This window comes from Pristiophorus japonicus, chromosome 22, assembly GCF_044704955.1.
Source record: "Pristiophorus japonicus isolate sPriJap1 chromosome 22, sPriJap1.hap1, whole genome shotgun sequence".
Classification (NCBI taxonomy): domain Eukaryota; kingdom Metazoa; phylum Chordata; class Chondrichthyes; family Pristiophoridae; genus Pristiophorus; species Pristiophorus japonicus.
Window position 1 is genome coordinate 61,263,550 of NC_091998.1, and position 24,488 is coordinate 61,288,037.

Here is a 24,488-nt window from a genome sequence, read left to right on the forward strand (position 1 = left end):
GAAGGAAGGAAGGAAGGAAGGAAGGAAGGAAGGAAGGAAGGAAGGAAGGAAGGAAGGAAGGAAGGAAGGAAGGAAGGAAGGAAGGAAGGAAAGAAAGAAAGAAAGAAAGAAAGAAAGAAAGAAAGAAAGAAAGAAAGAAAGAAAGAAAGAAAGAAAGAAAGAAAGAAAGAAAGAAAGAAAGAAAGAAAGAAAGAAAGGAAGAAAGAAAGAAAGAAAGAAAGGAAGAGAAGGAAGGAAAGAAAGAAAGAAAGAAAGAAAGAAAGAAAGAAAGAAAGAAAGAAAGAAAGAAAGAAAGAAAGAAAGAAAGAAAGAAAGAAAGAAAGAAAGAAAGAAAGAAAGAAAGAAAGAAAGAAGGAAGAAAGAAAGAAAGAAAGAAAGAAAGAAAGAAAAAGAAAGAAAGAAAGAAGAGCGAACGAGCTCTACTGATGCAAGTTATCAGCTGCAGATTCCTGATGTTCTGCTGGGTTTACAGCTTAAACAAATGCTGCTCGATGCTGGGGAACAAACAAATTACATCATAAGGAAAAATTAAACAGCAAAGGAGGAAACAAATCTGCCCCTTCTCTGGGGCCCATCTAGAGCAAGACCAGGACAGTCATGTCTATTATTCTAACATAACTCCCCAGTGATACCCTATTTCCCCTGAACAAGCAACACAACCCTTAATCCCCTTCTCAACATCTAGTCGATGCAGGTCCCTCTTGAAGAAGTCAACTGATCATAAATGAAGCCCCTTTTCTGGGGGATGTTCTACATCTCCGCTTCCCGTGGGATTATTCCAATGTCGAACCTGGTTTCAGATGGGCAAACTTCACTTGCAGTTGTACCTCGTTAAATATTCTTCCCAAACAAATTTTAATTTAAAAAAAAGTGACCGTGCCCAGCAATCCTACAATTTCCACAAGGGAACGTTATTGCTCGCTAACTCCAACCACGGAACTGGCAACATTTCACTGACCCGAGCTCACCTGGCAGACCTTGTGGGTGAAAGAAACAGGAGATCCAGGGGAAATTAGGTACAGTTAAAAAACAGAATTCTTTATTTCAAATCAGACAAATTGATTTCTGAATATTCTACAATCTGGAGATTTAGCTTATAATCGATCCTACTAAAACAGACATTTACAAGTAGATTTATAGCAAAGACTTCTTACAAACGAGCAGGACAAGAATGAAGTTACAGCCAGCAGGAGGGGAGCACGGATATTTCCCGGATGGGCCTTCCAGGGTCCTACCTCTGGCGTGCTCAGCCCAATTTACAAACACAAGGAAAGACGGAATTGAAACACGTGGCGGGATCTGTCCAGAAATCATGCTCCATAATTCAAGTTCGAAACAGAGTAGGGACTAGGATAGACAACTTTTCTGGGGGAATCTTTCATTCAATGAGCACTGACATGTACAGCGTCACCATTTTGAACCTGGATTTTAATTTATCCCTCTCCAATAATCGCTTTTGGCGAATCAGTTCACAGGACCCTAGCTGTGGCAGTGCAGTGGTAAGCTAGACTGCCGACATGCTCTCTGCTTCATCCTTCAAGCTTTCCTGAAGCACTGGTTCTTGGGAGTGCTGCTGTCCACGGGTTACCATGGATGCACTGACAGTGAACCACTTAGACACACTCCCATTAAGAGACACAACGTCTTGGGGATGCGGTGATAGGAGTTCAGCATTATCCTCCATGATCCGAAGACTGGCCAGAGTTCACGCTCTTTAAATGTGCTTTTTAAACTACCGCAGTGTTGAAATCTAGTGGCAACAAGTTTGTTATGCTGATGATCAGGAGGAGATGGACAAGGACAGTTCAGGAGAGTGATTTTTCTTTACCTCACAGTGCCCCAGTAGCTGCTCAGTAGCCTCGCAGTCAGCAGCAGGGACGGTGAGAACAGGCTTTTGGGTAATCTGGCCACCAACCTGCAGTCCACCACTGCACGCGAGAACAGGTTAGGGCAACAGGCCCCATCCGTCACCCAGGGCAACAGGCCCCATCCGTCACCCAGGGCAACAGGCCCCAACCGTCACCAACAGTAGCCAAAAATATTTGAGCCAAAATGGTTAACGTAGAAAGTTTCAATGAGTGAACTTTTTCCCTGAAAGAGATAGGAGGACCTGAAAAGCTCGCCTCTCCCCAAAATGGCACAACATGCTTCCTCAAAAAAAAACCCTCCGATTAGTTTCAACTCCCAGCGCAAATCAAAAGAATTATAAATATTTCTGAGTACAATTGGCTGCAACAGTTACCGTGTGTGGTTTTCTCCCCAACTTCCTGGTTGCTTAAGACGAGAGAAAATTCTAGACATGTACAAGGGCAGCGATTTGCTCAGTGCAGTCTGCATCAGTGGTTATCGTGCGGTTCGAGTGAGGCTGTACTTTTCAAAGTTATGATGCCAGCACTGGTTTGGAAACCTGAAAAAAAAAGCAAGAAGAACATAAGAATTAGGAGCAGGAGTAGGTCGTACAGGCCTCTCGAGCCTGCTCCGGCATTCGTTAAAATCATGGCTGATCTTTGGCCTCAACTCCACTTTCCCACCCTATCCCTATATCCCTCGATTCCCCTAGAGTCCGAAAATCTACTGCTCTCAGCCTTGAATATACTCAACGACTCAGCCCCAAAGGAATTTGGATGTTCAGAATTCCAAAGATTCAAAATCCTCGGAGTGAAGAAATTCCTCTTAATCTCGGTCTTAAATGGCCGACCCCTTATCCCGAGACTATGCCCTAGTTCTAGACTCTCCAGCCTGGGGAAACAGCCGCTCAGCATCTTATATGTTTCAATGAGATCACCCCTCATTCTTCAATAATTTCAAGCAGGCTGCAAAAAAATGCCACAAGAACCAGACCCCCAGCAGATTTTGTACTGGGACTATCTTTTTGTCAAATGCCACAATCCCAAGCAGTGTTTTATTCACGGGCCACCCTCCCAAAGTACAGGTCACCATAAGCTCCTGATTTATTGGAATCGAGGGCAGACACAGCCCCACAGGAAAATAAATAAACAAACAAACAAACAAACAGGAGCAGATATTGATGGAGCCTTTCAGTGTATGGGAGCTGGGAAAAGCTGCCTCCCAATAGCCCTGACGTAACACCTCCTACTGGGGTCCACCACCAAACCCAGCTGAGCCCGCATCTGCTGGGCAGAGTGTGAACGGAGGGTTGGAGTCACGCGGACTGCAGTCTCTCCTGAGAGCTGGAGCTAAATGGAGCAGTGCACCCACCTCAGACAGCCAATCCCCAGCAGGACGAAAGCAAACGGATTTTATTTCCAGACCAGGAACATGGGGCAATAAAAGGAGTGGAGAGGAAACGGATTGGGCCTGTTCTGTTTGTATCCCTGGGGCAGCATCCAATTTTAATCTTACAGCCCTTCACTGAACCAAACCGCTACAGAAGCAGCTCAGAGCCCCTCGACATCACCAGGTCAGGCGGTGCTCAGAATCAGTAGCAGGTTACCAGCCGAGTGCGGGCTCATGTCACAACCGGCAGGTTCCACACGGGATAGTCCCCAAAGGTGGGGGGTGGGGGGGGGGGGATAGCTGAAACTAAACAAACCAAGTGGAAAGGAGAGAGCAGACAGACAGAGAGCGAGCGCGCGAGTGAGCAGAAAGTGCAGATAGCGAGATAGCGTCAGCAGTGATGTCTTGCTGACATTTACTGGGTTGGGTCACCCATGTGAGCAAGGACTCGGAACGCTATCAGCATCACTGCAAGTGTTGCTCAGCAAGAATCAGAACATTGGAGAGGGGAAAACAGTGAGATTTCAGCACAACAATAGTTCCCCAGCGTGCACCTGCTCTCCTTCCTCAAGGCTGCATGTTTCAGACAGTGTGAGCTTGTGGAGCCGAGCTTCCAATTCAGCGTCCATCACCTCCGCGGCTCCCAGCTTCAAACTGGGTGATCCAGGGAGTGGTCTTGTTGGTACATCTGGGAGCGGAAGAGTTATCTCAGCTGCGCTTTCCAAGAGAGCATTCAACTCAGCTTCCAATTCATCGGTGTCCACACCTCCTGCGCCAGAATGGATAAAGACAAAGATTAGCAGATAGAAGATCCACATCTCAGGAATCCCCACAAGTATCCAACAGTCCCACATTTATTGAACTCTGTGAGCTTTGAATGGCTAAGAGATTCACTAATTGTCCTGCTGCCTCTGATAAACTTGTTTCTCCCCGCCCCCGCCCCCAACCACACTAGTGCAGGGGATTAAACACTTTGCATTTCATGCACCCAGCGTCAGCATTAAGCGCTTCCGGGTCATAAGAACATAAGAATTAGGAACAGTAGACGACCATCTAGCCCCTCGAGCCTGCTCCGCCATTCAACAAGATCATGGCTGATCTGGCCGTGGACTCAGCTCCACTTACCCGCCCGCTCCCCGTAACCCTTAATTCCCTTATTGGTTAAAAATCTATCTATCTGTGATTTGAATACATTCAATGAGCTAGCCTCAACTGCTTCCTTGGGCAGAGAATTCCACAGATTCACAACCCTCTGGGAGAAGAAATTCCTTCTCAACTCGGTTTTAAATTGGCTCCCCCGTATTTTGAGGCTGTGCCCCCTAGTTCGAGTCTCCCCAACCAATGGAAACAACCTCTCTGCCTCTATCTTGTCTATCCCCTTCATTATTTTAAATGTTTCTATAAGATCACCCCTCATCCTCCTGAACTCCAACGAGTAAAGACCCAGTCTACTCAATCTATCATCATAAGGTAACCCCCTCATCTCCGGAATCAGCCTAGTGAATCGTCTCTGTACCCCCTCCAAAGCTAGTATATCCTTCCTGAAGAAAGGTGACCAAAACTGCACGCAGTACTCCAGGTGCGGCCTCACCAATACCCTGTACAGTTGCAGCAGGACCTCCCTGCTTTTGTACTCCATCCCTCTTGCAAGGAAGGCCAACATTCCATTCTCCTTCCTGATTACCTGCTGCACCTGCAAACTAACTTTTTAGGATTATCCTCTGCTAACTGCAAAATCCAAAAAGAGTTTCATGCACAAGGACCCCCAGGTCCCTCTGCACGGCAGCATATAGTAATTTCTCCCCATTCAAATAATATTCCCTTTTACTGTTTTTTTTCCCCCCCAAGGTGGATGACCTCATATTTTCCGACATTGTATTCAGTTTGCCAAACCTTAGCCCATTCGCTTAATCTATCTAAATCTCTTTGCAGCCTCTGTGTCCTCTACACAACCCGCTTTACCACTAATCTTTGTGTCATCTGCAAATTTTGTTACACTACACTCTGTCCCCTCTTCCAGGTCATCTGTGTATATTGTAAACAGTTGTGGTCCCAGCACCGATCCCTGTGGCACACCACTAACTACTGATTTCCAACCCAAAAAGGACCCATTTATCCCAACTCTCTGCTTTCTGTTAAGCTAGCCAATTCTCTATCCATGCTAATACATTTCCTCTGACTCCGCGTACCTTTATCTTCTGCAGTAACCTTTTGTGTGGCACCTTATCGAATGCCTTTTGGAAATCTAAATACACCACATCCATCAGTACACCTCTATCCACCATGCTCGTTATATCCTCAAAGAATTTCAGTAAATTAGTTAAACATGATTGCCCCTTCATGAATCCATGTTGCGTCTGCTTGATTGCACTATTCCTATCCAGATGTCCCGCTATTTCTTCCTTAATGATAGCTTCAAGCATTTTCCCCACTACAGATGTTAAATTAACCAGCCTATAGTTACCTGCCTTTTGTCTGCTCCCTTTTTTAAACAGAGGCTTTACATTAGCTGCTTTCCAATCCGCTGGTACCTCCCCAGAGTCCAGAGAATTTTGGTAGATTATAACGAATGCATCTGCTATAATTTCCGCCATCTCTTTTAATACCCTAGGATGCATTTCATCAGGACCAGGGGACTTGTCTACCTTGAGTCCCATTAGCCTGTCCAGCACTACCTCCCTAGTGATAGTGATTGTCTCAAGGTCCTCCCTTCCCACATTCCTGTGACCAGCAATTTCTGGCATGATTTTTGTGTCTTCCACTGTGAAGACAGAAGCAAAATAATTGTTTAAGGTCTCAGCCATTTCCACATTTCCCATTATTAAATCCCCTTTCTCATCTTCTAAGGGACCAACATTTACTTAAAATATGAAGCTGACAGATAGAGGGGCGGAAATTCGGATCTTCTGCTGCTCCTCTTAGCGCCCTGGAGGGGGCGGCAATGGTGGCGGAAAGCACTTGCGCCAGGGTGGCCAGCTTACAAGCACCCCGCCGGGACATTCGGTGCCGGTATCAACGGGGTGCGGAGCATTACCGCCCGGAAGTGGCAAGCCGGTGTGCAACGCCGGCTCCATTTTTGACTGCCGCCCTACCCGTAGTGCGCCCTGGTGGGAGCGTCAGTGAAAGCGGGCGTTCCGAGCTGTACCGGCCGCAGTGAGGCAAATAATGCCAACCTCAGGAAAGTGCGATTGTTTTTTTTAAATTTTCTTTTGCGATTTATATTGTGGTGGTGCGAGCTATGCATTGGGAATGTTTTTGGTGTTTCTCCCCCTCCCTCGGTTATGGCACTCCAAGGCTGGCTGTTTAGCTCAGGATTTTCCCCTTGCGCAGCTGGGCTAACGCCCTAAAAATAAAGCCCTGCTCAATACTCCGGGCCCAGCTAATGAATTTTGCGGCAATAGACGCAAACCATTTGCCGGCGCAAAATTTACCGCTCCGCCCGGGACACCGCCCCAACTAACCGAATTTCTTCCCCAGAGAGAATACATCTGCTCTGGCCCAGCAACAAACATGCTTTAATCCCCTCAGAACGGCACCCTTTTGTTGCAACCGGGGGGGGGGGGGGGGGGGGGGGGGGGGGGAGCAAGGGACGGAGGGAGATGTTCCCAATCCTGATCAGTATCCAGTGATGTTCTCGAAACATGCCCGCCCGCCAGGAGTAGTGAGCACAGCATCAAACAGCCCACCCACATTCGTCAGGACTCTCATCTGGGTCGAACTACGAAATGGGACCCGGTGACTGGGTCCGGGAACCACCAGAGAGCCAACACTTCAGGGACAGAGGGAGGGAGGAAACAGCAACAGAAGGGCTATAAATAAAAACGATCAATTTTACATTATCGCTGAATCTTCAAGTGCAGAAATGGTTAAAATGCAAATGGAGAAAGCTGGTTTATCTGTCATTAAAAACCAGTGCATGAATCAGCAAGGCAAACAGAAATGTTCCTATTTAATATAATCATAGCACAAGTGTCCAAAACTCACCCATTGGGTCAAGATTCGCACTAGCAAGAGTCTGGTTTATGTCATCCTGCGTTTCACAGAACTGAGAGGGTAAAAGAGAGAGAAACTGTTAGACCACCCCAGTCCCGTCCAGTCAATGATACAATGAGACTGAATACCATCGTCCACTACTGCTCAATTATCGAGGGAGGCTGCACTCCCATATCAACACTGCCCGCTCAGAAAGAACCAACTTAACCATTCATCGTTTCTGCCCCAGTCTCTGTGGAGTTCCTGGGTCCTGGACATCGATAAACCCTCAAGTGCAGCAGTTCATTTTCCATCGAGCTACAACATTCGCAATTCCAGTCGGTTGTTTTGAAAGGCTGCCCGTTTATTCTGTAGTGCACATACGGAGGCTGATAGCTCCCCGGAATCCACCCCATTCAGCAATGGCAACAAGGCAAGCGGAGGGGTTTTAAAGTCACAATTCCATTCTCTGCCACGTCTGAAGACTCCACAAACACAGGTCTATTTCACAACAAGAGTCCTCACACTGTGGAGCCCTTAGAGACAGCTTACATGGTGCAATAACACAATATTCTCTGTCCAGGCGAACTGAGCCCACAAAATGGCAGCAAGACGATATTTCACTTCCATTTGTTTGATTAACTTTACAACATTTACCCCCGTCTCAGAGCAGATCTTGTGGTCCAAAGGTCGACTGAATTAGACAAACTGTAACTGAGGACAGAGTGGTGCTTTCGCAGGTGGCCCTGCAAGCCATTCACTGTAGTAGCTCTGATCTCCTCCAGTCCCGGTAGCAGCACATGGCATCATTGGTGTAACATTAAACGACGAATGTATCAGACTGATCAGGTTGAAGTGGGGAAAGAGTTAAAGTTAAAAAATTTGCTGACAGCTTGCAAAACAGTATGTGCGCGCAGAAACTCGTGGCTGCTTATCAAAAGAGAAAACTTCTTGACGAGGCTTTGTAATGTGATCAAAACTGACCTTTGAATCAGCAGCTATACCCAGAATTGATGATACCAACCAAAGGGTGCAATGCATCATCTGTAAGTCAATTGGCTGGTTTGAATCATGCAGCTTGTAAACCAAACAACTGCAGAAGTCCAAGAAGATTGTAACAAGTCACAAGGTCACCACAAGGTATTTGAAAGTAGAAAAGTGCTGTATACACTAACAGGTTGGAGAAGTCTGTAGGTGAGAGACTGGCTTAGTAATAGGCGGTCCCTCGAACGAGGATGACTTGCTTCCACAAGAGTTCACAGATGTTTCAATGAAGGACCCGATGTTCCAGTCCTGAACTCCAATTGAGGGGGTGGAAGATGCCTGTACGTGGATTTCTTTTAACGTGGGGTGACCGTTGCACATCAGCCACCACACGGGCTTGACAGAGCTAGGCCTTTATCCAGTGGCAAGGGTTGAACCAGGACGACAGGAGACCTGCTCTGCTGCACGGACCTAGTGCGCACACATATCGCAGTGTGGGCTGGGCCCGTGCTGCCCCTGGGCCCTCGGCTCTTCTGGGCCCCGTACCCTCATTCGCTGCACCTCCGCCCACGATGTTCCAGGGCCCGGCTGTCCAGCTCTATTTATAGCCCCGACCTGCGATGGTGTTCTCACACAGGTCGGGGCAGCCCACGGTGTGAAGACCACTTGAATATCAATCTGAAACCTCGCGTCGAGTGTCAGTTAATACACTCGACAACGTGAAACTGCGAGTATGGTTTCCCTTTTGGAGATCAGATGACGCTAAATATTATTGGCTGTGCTTTGCGCATACCTGGGTGAACTTTGCTCCGTGATGGAGGGTGTGACTGTTTTTCTGCAACCCTGTGCAATTTTCATTCAATATTAAATTTGTCCACCTGGGTCAGAATGGTTAGACTTGCAAGGAGTATCAATACTACTATTGTTAGCACACCCACTGCGTGTAAGCTACGAATACACCCTGCTCCACATCCTTTCGTCTATCTACATCCTCACAAGGTTAAAATCTAGACTCCATCTCTTGCACACCTATTCATTCTTTCCCAGGGACCCAAGACTGTGGAAACTCATACCTCCTTCACAATCCATATTGACTCTTACAACCCAAGCACGGTGGCATTTAGTCACTGCCTTTCAATTGGCCTCATCATCTCTCCTCGAATTTTTCCCCAACCTTGGCGGTCTGCGCCAAGGGCCTGCTCAATAGAAAATATAAAGCCACTCACCTGTTCAATCTGATCCATCAGGTTCTCCACTTTCTCCACAGTGACGTCCTTCATCGAACGTCTCAAAGCTCCAAGCCCAGTCTGATAGGCCTCTACCACCTGGCAAACCAGACAAGAATTACTGTAACCGTCTCCTCAGTTGGCCATACAAGCTGCTCCATCCTGGCCGACACCAAGCAGCAATCACTCATTACGATCGGGGTCACGAGAACAAAAGAATTGGCAGCACGAGTAGGCCAGATGGCCCCCCTCGAGCCTGCTCCACCATCCAATGAGATCACGGCTGATCTTCTACCTCAACTCCACCTCCCCATCCAATCCCCATAATCCCTCGATTCCTCTGGAGTCCAAAATTCGATCTCAGCCTTGAATATACTCACCAACTGAGCATCCACAGTGCTTGCAGGTGTAGAATTCCAAAGATTCACAACCGAGTGAAGAAATTCCTCCTCATCTCAGTCTTAAATGGCCGACACCTTATGCTGAGACTATGCCTCCTAGTTCTGCTAGACTCTCCAGTCAGGGGAAACAACCTCTCAGCATCTACCCAGTCAATCCCCCTCAGAATCTTATGTTTCAATGAGTTCACTTCTCATTCTTCTAAACTCGAGGAGTATAGGCCCGATCTACTCAATCTCTCCTCATAGGACAACCCTGCGAGGAGAGATCGAGCCTATACTCTGCACAACTACAAACCCGGTCTAGTACAGGACAACCAGAAATGTTTGAACAATTACCCTCCCAGCACCAGACAGCTTGGTGGGTAAATTCACCCCACCCCGTTCACTTCTCAGCAACGCATACTATAAAGTCCAGGGCTTGATTCCAGGTCCATCTATAGTTAGTCTATCTTTTCCAGGGTGCTTGGGCTGCTGTGGGGTGGGTGTGTGGGGGGGAGGGAGAAAGAGAGGAGGGCAGGGAACAAATAAAAATCCGGCTATGATCCCAGCTCTAAAATCACGTGTACATCACAGGCAAGGACACAACATGGCCGATTGTGATGCTTTGCCCAGGGCTAACTGGGGACAGGACAGATCAGGCCTCCTTGCAGCACACTGCATTGGGCAGAATGGGCAGTGGAGCCTTTTCGACAGAGGCTTGATCAGAGTTATAAAAACAACTCATCCTCGAGCTTGCATCCAGAAGCTCGCCTCTGTTGCAGCGAGTATTGCATCGAGAGCCTGGAAACAGTAAAGTTAATTAAACAAAGATAATGCCAGGAAAGATGAAAGTGCCAGGAATTCGAAGAAATCAGGGGCAATAGGTATATACAAATACGCCACCAAAAACTTACTGTCCAAGCATGGGTAAGCTCAGCTCACCACCAAAGACAAATGGTATTCAGTTGCTCCCTGTCTCGCTCTCTGAAGGTGCTGACTCCTGGGCTCCAGGTGCTGGCATTACTCCAGTTCCTGCTCTACTCTTGGGGTACCTCCTCAACCGAGAACAGGATGGTGGGGCCGAGGCGAAGCCTCACCTCACCAGACATCCACACACGCATTTTCCAACAGGCGTCGCCAGCAATGGAAACCGTGGCTGATTTTCCTCCTGTTGTGGCTCAAGGGTGCTGAGGCCAACAGTAGACTATTCGAGGCGAGCTCAGTGAACTGGGCACGGACGTGGGATTGATCCAGTCGCAGTCCTGGCCTGAACGGCTCAGTTACATTTGCAAGCAAAGTCACCAAGCGAGTCAAGGTGTAATTGTTTTCTAAAAACCATGTGGGAGCAGCACAGCAAAGAAGCACAGCAAGAGGGACTGATTGCGCTTACACAATTAGAGAAAATAAAAGGGATTTCTGTAAAAACCGAGATTTCATACAATGAACACTATCCTTTAGCAGTGAAGGGCAAGGACAGAGAAGGGAGAGAGCCTTGAATACCGTCTTATCAGTCTGCGAGGTATAAATGCGATCTAGGATGGTCTGAATTGTGTCGAGTTTAGCGTGGATATTCTCCAGTCGTTTATCCGTTCTCCTCTTCATTTTCAGAGATTTTAGCGCCTTAAATGGAAACAAGCACAAGGTCAATCTGTGCACCGCAAAACATGTAGCAGTGAACTCAGTGAGGCTGCAGCAACCCCCCTCCCCCCTCCTCGCACCATGGTCATTGTTCACAGACTGCTGGCTCGGGCATGCTGCCTTGAGCTGGGATTCTCTGCGTTCCAAGGAAAGATGGCACGGGAATGCTATGAGGAGGCAGGGTTATTCCACACAAGTGCAAGGATCCTATTCGAAGAGAACCATTGGCCCAATAGTACTTTTAACTCCCCTCCTGCTCAGCGTTAGGAGCTCAGCGTGTGGGGAATTCCAGATGGAGATCTGTGCCCCAGCACAATGTGCTGCCTCTGGGCCCTGTGCAAGATGTTCGTTGAGGCTGGGGGACAAATTGTTACTAATTGCAGCCATGACGCCTGTGTTTTGAAACATGAAACCCTGCCAGAGAATAAGCCCCCATCTCTTGAGCTTTGCAGCATCACAACAGACAACTCAAAACTTCTGTAGTTTTTTTTTAAAAAGCCAATCATTTTCCCAACTTTGTGCCCTTCTCCACCCTTTCCTGGTTCTGGAGTTTGGGGATGGGGAAGAGAGGGAGGGGTTCTGGGGTTTGGGGCTGGATGCCTCTCAATTTCTGGTCCAATTGGGTACAGTCCACATCAGCTTAGGCAGCAGACACGGGCAGGCTATCCAATGGGGAGGGCAGCACAGCCGAGTTCAAGAAACCTGGTGGATTTTTCTCCTCCCCAAACAAGGTCAGCGAATCCAGTTGCTGTGCCCCAACTCACATCAGTTCTCTCCCAGACCACCAGGATCGGGGCCTGGAACAGTGTGACGTTAACATGAGAATTTTACCCAGCGCACCATTCAGCGAGCTATGCGGGGGTTTCCAATCTCTGCTAACTGGACATGGTCAGAGCTGCACCACCTCCAATTAAGGTGAAACCATGAACCAAAACTCCAGAGGCACTGGGTAACCACAGCGATTGTACAACCAACTTACGCTCTGGAACAAGAATCAGCACCAAAGCAGCTTTACTGGTAGAATTGACTGAAGATAGAAACACATCCTTCACTTACCAAATGCTTTTTGCCAGTTTTTAAATGGCTTCTTGCTTCCTCCTTGTACCTAGGAAGAAAAATATGTTCCTGAACAAATGGCATAATTATGCTGGCCGTTTGGTTCTTTTAAAAAATGACAAACAGCTCGGTAGATGTCCCTTTAATAGATTTACTTGCTGCAAGGAAAAGTCCTGCTAAGTCAAAAGCTCCGCAAAGACTTCCACAGTAATACAAAAACACACTATCTTTATACAGAAGAACAAACAAAGCAATTATGGTTCCATCACATATATCAGTTCTGCCCTTGTGGTCAGTAAATACAGATAAGGAGTTCTTCAATCACTTGATTAACATTACATTCGTTTAATTCTCTACATATCTATACAAGCTTTACCTGGAACTTCTAAGATTGATCATTGTAACAGTTACTGCTCGGGAGTATCATCCTAAAACAAATGGGCGCTCTTTCTGTTAGGAAGGGTACACTCAAGGCTCCCTCGCTCACACAGATGGTTCCCAAGCTTCTAAATTAGTTGGCTATCAATCAAGGTTAACATGTTTATACAGAGGCAGGCTGTCTGCTGTAGGGACTTCTGGGAGAATTGAGATTCCATTTTGTTTTATTACAAAAGGGTACATTTAACAGAAAATCTAACTTTAAAAGTAAATTTCCACAAGACTCAGCTGAGCATGTTGCTGTCTTCTTGCAATGTCTACATAGACGCAGCTAGGGCCACGGAATGGTGGTCACTGTGGGAGCTTAGTTTATTTGCTTCTCCCCATCTAGGACGGGCGCACTGGCAGCGTAGCAGTCAGGTGTCATAAGAACACAAGAAATAGGAGGAGTGGGCCATACGGCCCCTCGAGCCTACTCTGCCATTTAATACGATCTTGGCTGATCTGATCATGGACTCGGGTCCACTTTCCTGCCCTCTCCCCATAACCCCTTATTCCCTTATCGGTTAAGAAACTGTCTATTTCTGTCTTTAAATTTATTCAATGTCCCAGCTTCCACAGGTCTCTGAGGCAGCAAATTCCACAGATCAACAACCCTCTGAGTAAAGAAATTTCTCCTCATTTCAGTTTTAAATGGGTGGCCCCTTATTCTAAGATCATGCCCCCTAGCTATAGTCTCCCCCATCAGTGGAAACATCCTCTCTGCATCCACCTTTTCAAGCACCCTCAATCTTATACGTGAACAAGTACAGAAAATAATCAAGGCTAATGGAATACTAGCCTTTATATCTAGAGGACTAGAATACAAAGGGGTAGAAGTTGTGCTGCAGCTATATAAAACCCTGGTTTGACAACACCTATGAGCAGTTCTAGGCACCACACCTTAGGAAAGGTATATTGGCCTTGGAGGGAGTGCAGTGTAGGTTTACCAGAATGATACCCCGACTCCAAGGAGAGATTACACAAATTAGGGTTGTATTCCCCAGAATTTAGAAGGTTTAAAGATCAAAGTTTACAAGATAAATTGGGAGTTGAGATTTCGACAGTTTCCCTGCATTTAAAAACCTGTCGACACTCAACATCTAGACTCAGAGATGAAAGGACGACTGGAGGTGAATTACTGGTGCTTTCTGAAATTGTACCGTAGAAAGCCGAACAGTTTTCTTCTTTGAATGCACAGGGCCACTGAATGTTGTGATGCCAATCTCTCTCATACCCCTTGTAGTACCTGCTCCGTTCAAAACTCCTCCAGAGTAACCAGTGGAGGCTGGGACTGTTCAGTCCCTTCATTAAAGACCCCTCCCACCCAGATTCTCTCGCAGAAGGAAACAGGCAACTTGAATATGTCCGTGCAGGACATTGGAAAGGAGTCTTGGATGAACGTTGAGCAATGGGCACACTAGAGGTCAGAGGTGAGCGAGGGAGGCGGAAAGTCCCATTGGCCGAGGGCAGGGGATATATTAAACACAACAGTATTACAGGTCAATTCTGAACTTGGCTCGGTGTCTTAAGTGAAAAATAAAACCTCTGGCCAAGTAGCACTGCAATAGGGAGGGGTTGAATTTTCCTGCCTTACCCGTCGGCCTCCTGGGACAATGTTTCCGCTTTCTGTGTCAACATCTTTTCACACTTCACCAGCTGGTGGACCCCGACATCAATCTCCGTCACGGTTGAAACTTTGTTATTGGAGTGGCTGAACTTCACAATCTGCACGACAGGTTAAAAAGAAAGGATGAGTTTGGGCCGCCCAACCAGTTCCAAAGTGTGGATCCATGATACAAAACCGTCCTCAGCGGCAATCACACAGGCAGGCATTGAGGGCGGCTGGCAAGGCAAACAGCAATGTCAAGTTGAGGGCACGCTGAAGATTTGGGCTGATGTAAATTGTAGTGACAGTGTCGAGGGAGCTTTACTCTGTATCTAAACCGTGTTGTACCTGCCCGAGGAGTGTTTGATGGCCAACAATGGACACAAACCATTGCCCAGCGCTAATGTCCCTCACCTCAATAAATACAAAATTCATCAAAAAAAATACAAGAGAATGAAAAACACATGGTCGGATCGAGACAGTGGTGTTGTACTACACAGGGTGACCAGTGCCATACCCAGAGTCCGTAAACACAAGGTTACCCATCGTGCCTAGGGTTAGAGTAGGCAATCGTGCAATGTGTTTTGGTTTTAATACAGCAATGATGCAAAAAAGAAAAGACTTGCATTTATATAGCGCCTTTCACGACCACCGGACATCCCAAAGTGCTTTACAGCCAATTAACTACTTTTGAAGTACAGTCTCTGTTGTAATATAGGAAACACGGTAGCCAATTTGCACACAGCAAGCTCCCACAAACAGCAATGTGCTAATGACAAGCTAATCTGTTTTAGTGATGTTGATTGAGGGATAAATATTGGAAAGAACACCGGGGATAATCCCCTACTCTTCGAAATAGTGCCACGGGATCTTTTACATCCACCTGAGAGAGCAGACAGGGTCTCAGTTTAACGTCTCCTCCCTCCGATGTAGGGACGAGGTAGAGCTCGTAAGGCAGTGCACGTAGTCAGCGAGGAAGGTGCAGAGAGGATATGATAAAATAAAGACAAGAAAATTTGTGGCAGAGTATTTGATGGGACAGTGTAGAGGGAGCTTTACTCTGTATCTAACCCAGTGCTGGAACTGCCCAGAGTGTGTTTGATGGGACAGTGTAGAGGGAGCTTTACTCTGTATCATCCGTGCTGTACCTGCCCCGAGTGTTTGATGGCCAACAATGGACATAAACCATTCCCTAGCACTAATATCCCTCACCTTGATAAATACAAGTGAATGAAAAACAAATGGTTGGATCGACACAGTGGTGTGGCACTATTTCAAAGAGTAGGGGAGTTATCCACGGTGTCATTTCCAATATTTATCCCTCAATCAACATCACAAACAGATTAGCTGGTCATTATCACATTGCTGTTTGTGGGAGCTTGCTGTGCACAAATTGGCTTGCAACGTTTCCTACATTACAAGAGACACTATACTTCAAAAGTACTGAATTGGCTGTAAAGCGCTTTGGGACGTCAGTGGTCGTGAAAGGCGCAATATAAATGCAAGTTAAATCAGTGTATACAAAGAGCAGGAGTGTCAGTTGAGCAAGTGACCATTTAATAGCCCCAGCAGTGCCTGTGGGTCTGCCCACCAATCACTGCTGAGGCCCGTAGCTCACTTGCGCGCTCACCTTCTCGCCATCTAGTTCGGCAACTGTGACTCGCTTTTCTTTCTGGAGCTGCAGCAGACACAGACAGAACGTCTTCTCATCCTTACACACACTCTGGCACGCCTCCTGGAGCCTCGCAAAGGCCGCCACAGGATGCGACGGCTCCAGGCAACTCAGGCAAAGCTGCAAAACTTCAACCGCCTTTTCCTAGAAAGTGAGGACGCAAAGCATCACGATCAAGAGTTCTTGGGATGCAACTGGGGTGGGGGAAAATGGAGTAAAAATCATCAATCTGAAACCGTGCAGATAAAATTACAAAAGACACGATGCATGGCTGAAGTTCACTGACTGCAGCTTCCCATCGGATTTTATTGCAACAGGGTGAAGTGCAGTGGAATTGACATAATGGAAAAGTAGCAAAATAGCTGGTGCTAATTGTATTCAATTAGGTGTTCATTGGTGGTATGTTAATTGGGGACTCTCGGATATTCATGCACAACGAGCTTATCTTGGGGTGCACAGTATGTAACATGTGACTTGTAAATAAAGGCTTCTATCCTTCACCAACTGGCTCTCCATCATCATAGGCAGTCCCTCGAAGCGAGGATGACTTGCTTCCACGCCAAAAAAGAATGAGTTCACAGGTGTTTCAATGAAGGACCTAATATTCCAGGTCCTGAAGGGTGGAAGATACCTGTGCGTGGATTTTTAAAAAAAATGTGGGATGGCCGTTGCACACCAGCCACCACACGGGCTTGACAGAGCTAGGTCTTGGTTCAGTGGCAAGGGTTAACCAAGACGACTGGAGACCTGCTCTGCCGCATGGACCTAGTGCGCACACATATCGCAGTGTGGGCTGGGCCCGTGCTGCCTCTGGGCCCCTGGCCCTGAACTCACGCCTCTCTCTTGGGCCCCGATCACATCCCTCCACAGTCTCTCGCCGCTCCCTGCTGTATCTGCCTATGCTCCAATCACCGACCTGGACCTTGATGAAGTCACTCTTCCCTGCCGTCACCCTCCTGCACCAGCTCGCGCTGCTCCCTGGAATGACCTCCACGCTGCTCCCGGGCCGCCGATCCTGTTATGGTCCTGACCTGACTTTTATATGATAGCAGAGAATGGTTGCCTACAGGTGGAGGTTCGAAACTATGACTTTTTTTGGGGGCCTAAAACTTGAAAGCCGAGCGGCCAGTGTGGAAAATGGCAGAAAGCAAGTTTACAAAAGCAAAATACTACGGATGCTGGAAATCTGAAATAAAAACAGAAAATGCTGGAAATACTTAGGTCAGGCAGCATCTGTGGCGAGAGGAACAGTGTTAATGTTTCAGGTCCATGACTTTCGCCAGAAGTGGAAAAAGTTAGAAATGTAACAGATTTTAAGCAAGGGCAGGGGGAGGGGGGGGGAAGAGAACAAAGGGGAAGGTCTGTGATTGGGTGGAAGGCAGGAGAGATTAAATGACAAAAGGGATGATGGTGCAAGGCAAAAGGAGATGGTAATGGGACAGTAAAGAATCTGGGTCTAGATAGAGTGTAAATGGGTACAGCAGCTGCCATATGAAAAAAATAGGGGCAGAGGTTATGGTCTGAAATTATTGAACTGGATGTTGAGTCCAGAAGGCAGTAAAGTGCCTAATCAAAAGATGAGGTGCTGTTCCTCGGGATTATGTTGAGCTTCGTTGGAACAGTGCAAGAAAGCAAGTTTAAATCAAAGTACGATTACCGTCCGACGTGCTGGTAGTTTGAACCCCATGATGATGAGGTTGATACATGGGTTATTACTCCAGCAAAGAGAAAACAAGGATGGCCCTGGCATTATTGCTTCCTGAACCAAGTAAAATCAGAAGTATGGTATTTGCTAATATGGATGCAGATCAGTTAGATAATGACGACCTTCTAATAGAATTACTGGATAAAATCTACAAGAAGGATGACCTGTTAAATGCCTATGAGGCCTGGCCAAAATCTGATCGTCCATTTTCTGAAATCTGTCATTCAATGGCAGAGTACATCATGGACTTTAACAAATGATATAAAAGGTTGACAAAGTTTAATTTGGGAATCCCTGGATTGGTACTAGCGTTTAAATCACGAGATTGAGCGAGGGTGTCTCATATATGGGAAGGCAACTGGTCCTAACTGGCGTCCAGTTCTCGGAAAAGGAGACTCTGTTGGATCAAATATCCGCTGTCTTTAAAAAAATCCTGGTGAAACAAACAAACAAACAAAGTCATTCACTTCACTCTTCATGGGTCAAATGAGGCATTCCACCATGACACAAAGATTCGATTTTTAGCAGGTTTCGAAATATTCCAGCTACTGGACGCAGGCGACAATGTAGCGGAAACATTACAGACAGAGCGATGATGAAAACGGAAGGATTAAAGATAGACAGAATGGCGATGAAAGCATGTACAGCAAATCCAGTTGCAGCAAAAGACGCCAAAATTGGGCCAGTAATAATGGGTGACTGAATTCCAGGAATGCCCAAGGAAAAGTCAATGGATGTTTCAGACGTGACTATATTTCACAGCATGTGCCGAATTGCCCAGAGCAACGATGCAGGATCCTTGAGATGACACATGAAGCAAGTAATTCTGAGGAAGATGATGAAGATAATGAAACATAGAAACACAAGAAATTTACAGCGCAGGAGGAGACCATTTCAGCCCATCGTGTCCACGCTGGCAGCAGCCCTAAAGGTTACAGCTAAACCCATGAACAATGACGGAAAGGCAAAGAGCATCCAGCCCAAACCAGTCCGCCTCACACAACTGCGACACCCCTTATACTGAAACATTCTACACTCCACCCCAACTGGAGCCATGTGATCTCCTGGGAGAGGCAAAAACCAAATAAAAACCCAAGCAAATTTAGGGGGAAAAAATCTGGGGAAATTCCTCTCCAACCCATCCAGGCGATCAAAACTAATCCAGGCGATCAAAACTAATCCAGGCGATCACCCTGGCCGTATTCTATTCCCTGCAGTACTTACCATTATATCTGCACCGTCCAAAAGGTCATCCAGTCTAATCCCAATTACCAGCTCTAGGTCTGTAAGCCTGCAGGTTACTGCATTTTAATGCCCATCCAACCATCCCAAAAGTGGTGAAGGTTTTTGCATCCACCACTCTTCCAGGCAGCGAGTTCCAGATCCTCACAACCCTCTGCGTAAAGAAGCCCCCCCCCCACCCCATCAAATCCACCAACCACCTTAAAACTATGTCCCCTCGACCATGGAAATAGACCCTTGCTATCCACTATGTCCAGGCCCCTCAATATTTTGTACACTTCAACCTCCTCTGCTCTCACGTCAGAAAACTATCACGAACTAGAGAAAGATCCTCGGATAACGCAAGAGGGAGATCTCGCAGTGGCAGATGTAGATGCCGTACCTTGAATAGATCAGATAATAAAACAAAAATCACAGAAAAGTTACACAACAGAACTAGAAATAGTAGAATTCCTCATGATCGTGAGGTCTTGGTGGCTACCAATGAACTTGAGGATAAACGAGTAAGAGAGGCAAAACATTGGGAGATTATTCTGAGGTAACAGACAAGGGTCAATTAGCGTTGTCGCATCGAAGGGTTTGTACTGAAAAAGTCCTTGCAGATGGGACTTGAAAGCCGAGGCTGATTTGGTAGCTAGGGGTTTTGAAGAGAAACTGGGTGATATAGATGTTAGAATGGACTGTTCCACTGCTGGGAAAGTAACCGTAATATTCTTTTTGGCCACACATTCATGGAAATGTAGATCAATTGACATAAAAGCTGCATTTCTGCAGGGCAATACTTTACAGAAACCCCTCGAGCCTGCGACCCTGATCTTCGACCTCAACTTTCCCACCCGATCCCCATATCTCTAGTTTCCCTTAGAGTCCAAAAATCTAATAAGAACACAAGGAGTAGGAGTCGGCCATATTATGCATACCTGCAGTCCTCCCAACACTTGGGAACAATGCTACTCTAAAGAGTTAATGGCTGTATTAATTGAACAATTATAGTTGTTTTTGCTAGTCTATTTTTTTCTCTCTGTAGGATACAATCACAAGGCCAGTCTTATGGTAGGACAAGATAAGATACCTGTGTCATAAAGCTACTGAATTGCAGAAGTACTGTGCAACATTGTTATTGTAAGGGGACAGAAGGTTCTCCTCCGATAACCACATGGACCATTATCACGGAAGCAGGTAGCCCGAGCTACCAACATGGGGCCAAGGGAAGGCCAGAGGAGATACGACCAGGTCATAAGGTGGCAGCACAATAAACCAAACATCGATTGAACATGCCGAGCTCCAACCAACTGTTAACGAGATCAGGATCGGGAACGTGGTGATCACGCATTGTAAAAAAAAAGGTAAATCACAGACCCCTGATCGACTACGGAGAAGACAAAGTGAAGAGTGACCAGCCAAGCAGGCCCAGCAGTCTCAAGTCAGCGCACCCAGTCGTCCTTGGTTGCACAGAAAGTAAAGCCTGTATTCAAATCAGTTAATTACTTTCCAAGTTTGTTTAATGCAGTCTGTGTGTTTAATAAAAGTGTTCTGGGTTACTAAACAAGTATCCTTGACAGCTGAATCTGAGTGAACGAGAGTAGTTACATCAGCCTCCCAATTCCTGCTGCCAAATCAAAACACCTTTCTTCACGATGCTGAAGGGGACAGGGGTTCAGATATGGGTCAGAGACAAAGGCAGATGTTAGATGCTCAGAGGGTATTCAGGTATTGACATGACCAGTTCTCCTGGGCCACAACATCCCTGCAAATACTTGCAAATCCCACACCCTTTCTGAACTGCTGCTGCCTCTCTCTGATCAGGTACAACAGACGGTGAAGGCAGCAAATGGTATGCTGGCCTTCATAGTGAGAGGATGTGAGTATAGGAGCAGGGAGGTCTTACTGCTGTTGTACAGGGCCTTGGTGAGGCTACACCTTGAGTATTGTGTGCAGTTTTGGTCTCCTAATCTGAGGAAGGACATTCTTGCTATTGAGGGAGTGCAGCGAAGGTTCACCAGACTGATTCCCGGGATGGCAGGACTGACATATGAAGAAAGACTGGATCGACTAGGCTTATAGTCAACGGATCAAGGGGTATGGAGAGAAAGCAGGAGTGAAGTGCATGATCAGCCATGATCATATTGAATGGTGGTGCAAGCTCGAAGGGCCGAATGGCCTACTCCTGCACCTATTTTCTATGTTTCTATGATCCGTCTCCATACAGTGCCATACTCCAAATGCCCCAGTTCTGTCACGGTCCAGCCCCACTGCATATTACACCTAAACCCCACCACCACCTCTTCCCGATGGTCGTCTTCAACACCTAACCCTCCCAGTTTCCCTCAAGTGTGTTAGTGAATTGAGCATCAACCCTGTCATAGGAGCAGGAGGAAGCCATTCAGCCCTTCGAGCCTGTTCCACCACTTAAATCAGATCTGTACCTCAACTCAGTTTAGGCGCCTTTGCTCCGCATCACGTGATATCGTGGCCCAACAGGTCAATGGCAGCACAGGAGATCTGCATGTGGATCTGTGCTGCAGTGAGTAGCACTGTCTCCTTCACCTGATGACACTCTCTATGGGGTATGGTGATGGCCTCCCCTACCTCGCACAAGTGGCCATTCTTCATTTGGGAGCCAAGAGAGTGAGACTCAGCAGGGGATTCGATTCGAGGGACATCATCTCGATCTGATCCTGTCCCGACCCAACATCTACAGCGGGTTACTGGATAGCGATCAGGAGCATGTTCTTTCCCAGGAAATAGTGGGCCTCTGGAACAGGCTGCCCTCTCGTGCAGTGGACGTGGATTTGGTGAATTCCTTCAAGCGAGAGCTGGACCTGTTGTCTGGCTGGGGGCGAAGATCACCTCTGACAGAAGGGAGTTACTGCAGGGGCCGCCCATTTAAAACCGAGACGAGGAGAAATTTCTTCTCGGAGGGTTGTAAATTTGTGGAATTCGCTGCCTCAGAGACCTGTGGAAGCTGGGACATTGAATAAAGACAGAAATAGACAGTTTCTTAAACGATAAGGGGTTAAGGGGTTATGGGGAGCGAGAGGGGAAGTGGAGCCGAGTCCATGATCAGATCAGCCATGATCTTATTGAATAGCGGAGCAGGCTTGAGGGGCCGTATGGCCGACTCCTGCTCCTTTTTCTTATTAATTGAAGGCCAGAGCAATCTCCTGGACTGGTTTCGATCGATTAGATGGGTCGGAGAGGAATTCCCCAGATGATTGTCGCCAAAATTGGCCTGGGTTTTTAAAATCTGTTTTTTTTTTTTTGCCGCTCCCAGGAGATCACAGGGTTTTGGGTGTTGTGATACAGAAGGTATCGCAATTGTGTGAGACAGCCTCCGTCACTGAGGCCAATTGTTGTTGTGCTGAGGCCCAGCCCCGCTGGTCTCTATAATTTAGTCCCACAGTCTGCCGAGATAATTCGATGTAAAAGCGGGATAATTAGGGATGCTGATTGCCCTCACTACAGAGGAACGCAGTTAATTAACGCTGCCTCCAGAATGGATTTAATCTCACCTTAATACGCTCGACAATGACGAACGATTCATCGGGTGAAATTGTGTTGTTTCCCAGAACAGAGGACAGCGTCCACTTGAGGGGCTTGATCAAAAGCAAGCCCACTCCCCAGGCCAGCCAGCCAGTCTCAACGCTCGCAGCAAATCCAGACTCCTTCTGAATCAGGCCTCGCCTTAGGAGTGAAGCAAAGATTGGATAACAGTTAAGAGTCAACACAAGGCAGTCAGACAAGTAGAGAATGAAACTCTGCAAAACTGGGATCATCGCAACGGACGGGGAGTGGGTGTGTGTGTGTGTGTGTGTGTGTGGGGTGTGTGTGTGTGGGGTGTGTGTGGGGGCTGTGTGTGTGTGTGTGGGGGGGGTGTTTGTGTGGGGTTGGGGGGGGGGGGGGGGGTGTGTGGGTGGAGGGTGTGTGTGTGTGTGTGTGTGTGTGTGTGTGTGTGGGGGGGGTGGGGGGTGTGTGTGTGGGGGGGGTGTGTGGAGGGGTTGTTTGTGTGTGTGTGTGGGTGGAAGATGTGTGTGGAAGGTGTGTGTGGAGGGTGTGTGTGTGTGTGTGTGTGGAGGGTGTGTGTGTGTGTGTGTGTGTGGTGGGGGGTGTGTGTGTGGTGAGGGGTGTGTGTGTGTGTGTGTGTGGGGGTGTTTGTGTGTGGTGGGGGGTGTGTGTGGAGGGGCTGTGTGTGTGTGGAGGGGTTGTGTGTGTGTGTGTGTGGGGTGGGGGCTGTGTGTGTGTGGAGGGTGTGTGTGTGTGGAGGGGCTGTGTGTGTGTGGAGGGGTTGTGTGTGTGTATGTGGTGTGTGTGGGGGAGGGTGTTTGTGTGTGTGTGTGGTGGGGGGTGTGTGTGTGTGTGTGGAGGGTGTGTGTGTGGAGGGTGTGTGTGTGTGGGGGGGGATGTTTGTGTGTGTGTGCGTGTGTGTGTGCGTGTGTGTGGTGGGGGGTGTGTGTGGAGGGGTTGTGTGTGTGTGTGTGTGGGGGGATGTTTGTGTGTGTGTGTGTGGTGGGGGGTGTGTGTGGTGAGGGGTGTGTGTGTGTGTGTGTGGTGGGGGGTGTTTGTGTGTGGTGGGGGGTGTGTGTGGAGGGGCTGTGTGTGTGTGGAGGGGTTGTGTGTGTGTGGGGTGGGGGCTGTGTATGTGTGGAGGGTGTGTGTGTGTGGAGGGGCTGTGTGTGTGTGGAGGGGTTGTGTGTGTGTATGTGGTGTGTGTGGGGGAGGGTGTTTGTGTGTGTGTGTGGTGGGGGGTGTGTGTGTGTGTGGTGGGGGGGGGGTGTGTGTGTGTGTGGAGGGTGTGTTGTGTGTGGAGGGTGTGTGTGTGTGGGGGGGATGTTTGTGTGTGTGCGTGTGTGTGGTGGGGGGGGTGTGTGGTGGGGGGTGTGTGTGGAGGGGTTGTGTGTGTGTGTGGGGTGGGGGTTGTGTGTGTGTGTGGGGTGGGGGTGTGTGGGTGGAAGGTGTGTGTGGAGGGTGTGTGTGTGTGGTGGGGGGTGTGTGTGTGTGTGGGGGGGTGTGTGTGTGTGTGTGGGGGGGGGTGTGTGTGTGTGTGCGTGTGGTGGGGGGTGTGTGGGGAGGGGCTGTGTGTGTGTGGAGGGGTTGTGTGTGTGTGTGTGGGGTGTGTGTGGTGGGGGCTGTGTGTGTGTGTGTGTGTGTGGTGTGTGTGGGGGAGGGTGTTTGTGTGTGTGTGTGGTGGGGGGTGTGTGTGCGTGTGTGCGGTGGGGGGGGTGTGTGGTGGGGCTGTGTGTGTGTGTGTGTGTGTGGAGGGTGTGTGGGGGGGGTGTGTGTGTGTGTGTGGGATGTTTGTGTGTGTGTGGGGGGGTGTTTGTGTGTGGTGGGGGGTGTGTGTGAACCTACT

General features: G+C 47.9%; 1 protein-coding gene across 2 annotated transcripts in view; it reads right to left on the reverse strand.

Annotated features, from left to right (window-relative positions):
* Positions 1-1,017: 1,017 nt before the first annotated feature.
* chmp7 (charged multivesicular body protein 7) overlaps positions 1,018-24,488 on the reverse strand; it is a 24,896-nt gene continuing 1,425 nt past the window's right edge. Inside the window, exons 2-10 of one of the 2 annotated variants that reach the window (XM_070866220.1) lie at positions 22,651-22,822; positions 16,150-16,335; positions 14,508-14,638; positions 12,494-12,542; positions 11,300-11,419; positions 9,420-9,518; positions 7,222-7,282; positions 3,792-4,006; positions 1,018-2,407 (exon numbers count right to left, since the gene is read on the reverse strand). In XM_070866220.1, coding sequence (XP_070722321.1) covers positions 2,381-2,407; positions 3,792-4,006; positions 7,222-7,282; positions 9,420-9,518; positions 11,300-11,419; positions 12,494-12,542; positions 14,508-14,638; positions 16,150-16,335; positions 22,651-22,822 — 1,060 coding nt within the window. In that variant the 3' untranslated portion in view covers positions 1,018-2,380. The remainder of the gene's footprint in view (positions 2,408-3,791; positions 4,007-7,221; positions 7,283-9,419; positions 9,519-11,299; positions 11,420-12,493; positions 12,543-14,507; positions 14,639-16,149; positions 16,336-22,650; positions 22,823-24,488) is intronic. The other variant, XM_070866221.1, reaches the window with a different exon arrangement.